Source organism: Oncorhynchus mykiss, chromosome 17 (genome assembly GCF_013265735.2).
Source record: "Oncorhynchus mykiss isolate Arlee chromosome 17, USDA_OmykA_1.1, whole genome shotgun sequence".
NCBI lineage: Eukaryota > Metazoa > Chordata > Actinopteri > Salmoniformes > Salmonidae > Oncorhynchus > Oncorhynchus mykiss.
Window position 1 is genome coordinate 53,855,388 of NC_048581.1, and position 6,000 is coordinate 53,861,387.

The 6,000-nt window shown below is 46.2% G+C and overlaps 1 protein-coding gene across 4 annotated transcripts in view; it reads left to right on the plus strand.

Annotated features, from left to right (window-relative positions):
* The window catches only part of LOC110493210 (SLIT-ROBO Rho GTPase-activating protein 3), a 67,119-nt gene extending 61,370 nt beyond the window's left edge, over positions 1–5,749 (plus strand). For all 4 annotated transcript variants that reach the window (XM_036950127.1, XM_036950128.1, XM_036950129.1 and 1 more), the window contains exons 18-21: positions 40–294; positions 3,209–3,382; positions 3,646–3,961; positions 4,960–5,749. In XM_036950127.1, coding sequence (XP_036806022.1) covers positions 40–294; positions 3,209–3,382; positions 3,646–3,961; positions 4,960–5,457 — 1,243 coding nt within the window. In that variant the 3' untranslated portion in view covers positions 5,458–5,749. The remainder of the gene's footprint in view (positions 1–39; positions 295–3,208; positions 3,383–3,645; positions 3,962–4,959) is intronic.
* The last annotated feature ends 251 nt before the right edge of the window (positions 5,750–6,000 follow it).

A 6,000-nucleotide genomic window follows, 5' to 3' on the forward strand; every position in this document is an offset into this window, starting at 1 on the left:
GCATTTTTTTTTTCTCCATCTCTCTCCCACACCATTCAGTGACAGTCCCCATAGTGAGCCAGGTGCCATTGATGAAGTGGACAATGGTACAGGACCTCCCACCAGTGATGATGAACTGGAGCAAATCGAGGCCATTGCTAAGTTCGACTACGTGGGGCGAACTCCCAGAGAGCTTTCCTTTAAGAAGGGGGCATCCCTGCTGTTGTACCTGAGAGCCTCTGATGACTGGTGGGAGGGACGACACAACGGAGTGGATGGACTCATCCCACATCAGTATATCGTGGTGCAGGACATGTAAGTACAGAATGAGCACTTCATATGTCACATTTCTATTTAAGTGCTCGAATGCTACCAACTACTCCAATGCTACACGCTTTTGTTTAGGATAAAAACATATATTGTAATTCTGAGTCGACCAGAGACAGACTCTGCACCAGGACACTGTGGTCCTCCAGGTTATGTGAGTCCATGTGCACTGTCCCATCCACCAGCTGTATTTGGTCAATAACAGTTAACAGATGAACTGTGCCCAAAGGGCATTAGTCTGTTACTGTCGGAGTCGGGATATATTGTCTGAGTTGGTCCAGCCATCTGGATTCTCAGTTCATTGCGCCAACAGGAATAAACATCTCTCCGGGAAGAAGAAGGGCGGGGGTGTATGTTTCATGATGAATGACTCATGGTGTAATTGTGATAACATACAGGAACTCAAGTCCTTTTGTTCACCCGACCTAGAATACCTCACGATCAAATGCCGACCGTATTATCGCTCAAGAGAATTCTCTTCGATTATAGTCACAGCCTTGTATATCCCCCCTCAAGCCGATACCACGACTGCCCCTCAAAGAACGTCACTGGACTTTATGCAAACTGGAAACCACATATCCTGAGGCTGCATTTATTGATTTTAACAAAGCAAATTTGAAGAAAAGGCTGCCTAAATTCTATCAGCATATCGACTGTAGTACTCACGCTGCTAAAACACTAGAGCACTGTTACTCCAACTTCCGGGATGCATACAAGGCACTCCCCTGCCCTCCTTTTGGCAAATCTGACCACGACTCCATTTTGCTCCTCCCTTTCTATAAGCAGAAACTCAAACGGGAAGTACACGTGCTAAGGACTATTCAACGCTGGTCCGACCAATCGGAATCAACGCTTCATTGTTTTTGATTGATTGTTTTGATCATGCAGACTGGGATATGTTCCGGGTAGCTTCCGAGAATAATATTGACAAATATACCAAAACGGTAACTGATTTTATCAGGGAGTGTATAGGAGATGTTGTGCCCACTGTGACTATCAAAACCTACCCTAAACAGAAACCCTGGATAGATGGCAGCATTGGCGCAAAACTGAAAGCGTGAACGACCGCATTTAAACATGGCAAGGTGACTGGGAATATGGCAGAATACAAACAGAGTAGTCATTCCCTCTGCAAGGCAACCAAACAGGCACAACGTCAGTATAGAGACAAAGTAGAGTCGCAATTCAACGGCTCAGACACGAGGCGTATGTGGCAGGGTTTACAGACAATCACGGACTACAAAAGGAAAACCAGCCACGTCGCGGACACTGACGTTTTGCTTCTTTGCTCTTTGCTTGCTTTGAGGATAACATAGTGCCGTTGACGCGGCCTGCTACCAAGGACTGTTGGCTCTCCTTCTCCGTGGCTGATGTGAGTAAGATATTTAAACGTGTTAACCCTCGCAAGGCTGCCGGGCCAGACGGCATCCCTAGCCACATCCTCAGAGCGTGCGCTGATCAGCTGGCTGGTGTGTTTACGAACATATTCAATCTTTCCCTATCCCAGTCTGCTGTTCCCACATGCTTCAAGAGAGCCACCATTGTTCCTGTACCCAAAAAAAGCGAAGGTAACTGAACTAAATGACTATCGCCCCGTAGAACTCACCTCTGTCATAATGAAGTACTTTGAGAGACTGAGAATTTGACAGAGGTAATAAACTGCCCATTGATCAGCACAGCAATTGAGAAAACCACCATGTTTGCAAAACAAGATGTCAGTATTACACAGATAAGATAACGGTTATCAGAAATCAGGCGGACAGGCTCTATGGACCTCTAGGTATGAGTGACCGTGTCCAACACACCACCACCTGGTGTTATGTTGGGCACCTACTGACCCCCAAAAAGATTATACGAAATAAAACAAAATTCTCAACGACATGCATTACTAAATAAAAAGGTTTTAAGGAAATACAGGCAGGCACTACATTACTACAAGCCTTAACAGCTCGCTCAATCTGGCATGATGGTCTTTTAAGTATAAAAGAAAAGCTTGTTTTCAAATCATTTAAAACGTTTAAAAAGCTAGTGGAATGGGATTAGTGTGTGGTGTGTGAAGAATCCAATACGTTAACTTGCATATGGTACACGTCACATTATTGTGCGAGCACCTCCTCGTAGAGTATGATTTAGGCTGTTTGAGAAGGTTTGAATCCTAAGCAACCTGCAGACACATTGTTTGAAGTAGAATAGACCATACTGTAACATGTCAAAAATATCTGCTGGAAAACCTTGGTAGAGCATGGGTGGAGTAGGCATTGTGGTGCTCGTGAATTTTATTTTTTTCAGCTTCAGACCAATGCCTACCTCTCACTTAAAACATTTTTTTGTTTTTATAATAAGTATAAGAGCCTCTCCTCATTCTCCGGAGGCAACACCTACTCATGACAAAGATGGAACGTTAAGGTCACTCTATAACTGGTCATTTATCCTTCCAGAACTCTGCCCGACAGCCAATCACCATCCATCACTGTGAGACGGCAAAATTACACCCTAATTAGGGAGAAGAAACAGGATGTATCCCAAATGGCAACCTATTGCCTTTTTAGTGCACTACTTCTGTTCCAAGCCCTGGTCAAAAGTAGTGCACTAAAAAGAATAGGGTGCCATTTGAGATGCATACACACTCATCTCCAGCTGATCCTCAGGCCTATCGATTCACGTCACAAGGGGGCCCAGGGTAACCAGGGAATGGGTGTTGTGCTTGTTAACGATGCCTTGAAGTCATCTGGCAGCAGATGACATTGACATTCATTATGAGTTAGATTATGATTCTGAAGGACCTTTTATTGTGTTTGTTGAGATGTTAGTTGAGGAAAGTCTTTGGTGTAAGGGTGTCCAGCAAAGTCCTGATCATTTGAATAAACCCTGTGTCCTCCTCTCTGTCTCTCCTTTACCTCAGGGACGATGCATTCTCAGACAGTCTGAGTGGGAAGCCTGAGAGTGAAGCCAGTAGTGGACCCCACCAGGAGGACAGAGACAAGACCTCATCCATGAACCAAGACCATGACCGCAGCTCCCCCTGCGAACACACACAGCATACCCCTGATCACCGCTATGGAGCTGCTTTGGGAAGGTAGCATTAAATTTGACTTGATTGATTCATCCTCACCGTTCACAGAATCTGAAGAAATGCAGATTTAATAGAGGTTTTCTTGACACATGCAGGATTAAATGTTTTCCCTCCATGAGGAGTCTATATAATAATGGTTCATTTAGTGTAGTTTTATTGAATTAACTATATTTTATATCTGCACCATGCCTAAACTCTGTCTAGTCCTGTCGTTGCTATGATGCTGTCCTGATTGTCTGTCTGCTCTGTGTGTTGTGGCTCAACAGGGTGAGGGTTCGTTCAGATGGTGCTGCTATCCCTCACCGCAGGAGCACAGCCGACACCCACAGCCCCACCAGAGGTATGGACATGCCCCCTAGGGTCATACCTCGCCCCTGCAGCCCTCACAAGATGTCCGTCAGCAGGGGCCGCATGGACAGTCCAGAGAAGCACCATCTCAGCACGTTTGGCAGCGCTGGAAGTATCAACCACCCAGACAGGAAGTGCTTCCCCGATGGCTCCGTCCTCAGACCATCCACCGGCTCCACCCGCCATGGTAGCCTTGGTGACCACAAATCACTGGAGGCTGAGGCCCTGGCAGAGGTGAGAGTCTATAAAGTAAAGCAATAAATAACTCACAACAGCCAAAAGGTGAGGTGCTGACTAACGGATGATAAACTAACCTATTGAAGAAAGAATGTTGCTCCTTGCTTGTGGATTAATTTAACCAACGTTTTGGCTAAAGGGCCTTTTTCAGGGTATGCAGAAGTGAGACTCTAATCACTGCAATAAAGACTTGACAATTTAACAAATATAACGGGGGCTAGCTAAAAGCAACTGATTCAGTGGGTGAAGTCAGGCAAGACCAAACGTCCCTTTATTATTCATAATACATAGCGGCTGTTCTTTTCATTTGACCTATTTCCTGCCAAGGCAGCCAGGTTTAGAGTTGTTCAGTGGAAAGCTAATGAGGATATTCTCCTGTCTGTGGTTCAGAGACAGAGAGAGGCATACAGACTCTTAGGGAGAGCCAGACAGACAGACAGACAGACAGACAGACAGACAGACAGACAGACAGACAGACAGACAGACAGACAGACAGACAGACAGACAGACAGAGAGACAGAGAGACAGAGAGAGAGATGTATTCTCAGAATGTGTCCAGTACATTCTATGGATCCTAGGGAGGACACAGAAGAACAAAGTCAAAGGCAGCAGCGGGAAGGATATCTGAGAGAGAGGCTCATTCTTTGACCCGTGTTTCTCATTTCCTAATTACTGTTCAGTCTGTTAGCTGCTGCTATCTCCCCATTTAAATATGGCTCCCTTTGTGTGCTTCATTAGAGAGAGAATATTGGAACCGTTTGTGAGGTGTTAATTTGTCCATTTATCCCTGCTTTCAATAAGAAAACCGTTTAGTTTTTATTCTGAAGAGTTGGTACGTCAGTGTTTTGTTTGAGAATTAACAATACGTCAGCAGATGTCTGAATGGGCCATTCCTTTTTGTATTTTTTTTTTAATGGTGTCTAATACACTACACTACGATGGACAGCCAAGATGTTGCATAATATCAATATTTAGTGAAACTGTGTGTGTTACAGGACATAGAAAAGACCATGAACACCGCCCTGCATGAGCTACGTGAGCTGGAGCGTCAGAACGTGGCCAAGCACGCTCCCGATGTGGTCCTGGACACCTTGGAGCCCCTGAAGCAGCAGCAACCCTCCTCCTCCGGGTCCAGACCACCCTCTGAGCCCCCCGGCAGCCCCCTCCACACTAACACCATGGCCATCCGGGACCCTGACGCTGCCCTACGCCGTAGCAGCTGTTCCTCGTCCTCCGAGACCATGAGCACCTTCAAACCGACTGCACGGAGGCCCATCGCCCCCCTGAGGCCACCGCCGATCAGACCACTCCGGCCTGCCCCCATCCACCCGGGACATGGCCATGGACAGGGGCAGCACAGGTCCAGTAGTTCCAGCTCCTCAGGCATGGGTAGTCCAGCCTCTATCACCCCCACAGACAGGGTGTTCCCCAAGGCACCATCCCCATCCCCCTCCACTTCCTCTTCGTCCTCAGACAAACAGGGTAACATGTAGCCTGGCTGAGCAGGCTGCAGCAGTCCCAGACAGAGCCCAGGAACTGTAGTATGGAACTGACTGAGCTGGCTGCAGCATAGCCCTATATAGGACACATATGTGCATCCACGCATATGGCTGTCCTAGAAGGCTAAAATGTGGAGCCTGGAAAATAACTGGCTAAATGTTTTAGGGGGTTCGTGTTTCTGAAAATCCTGCTACTGAAGGCATATCTATATTCTGTAACTCCTTGTTCGTCCATACTGATAGTATAATGTGTGGATATCTGTAAAAAAAAAAAAAAAAAAAAAAACGGTCAGAGACTAACTTTTCTCCAAACCGGCAGCGTCTTCTTCATTTCCGCTGGCTGTGACAAAAGAAACACATTGAGGCCTTGTCTCTGTGGGAACAATATCGACCACTAACCAGTAGGAAGTTGGATTCAACATGTAGGATGAGGGCTGATTTAATTGATTTATTGACAGCTGAACATCCACCAGTATTGACTGTGTGCTTGTCGGTGGAGATTATGAATCACTCAGCAGAAACATGTACCCTACTTTG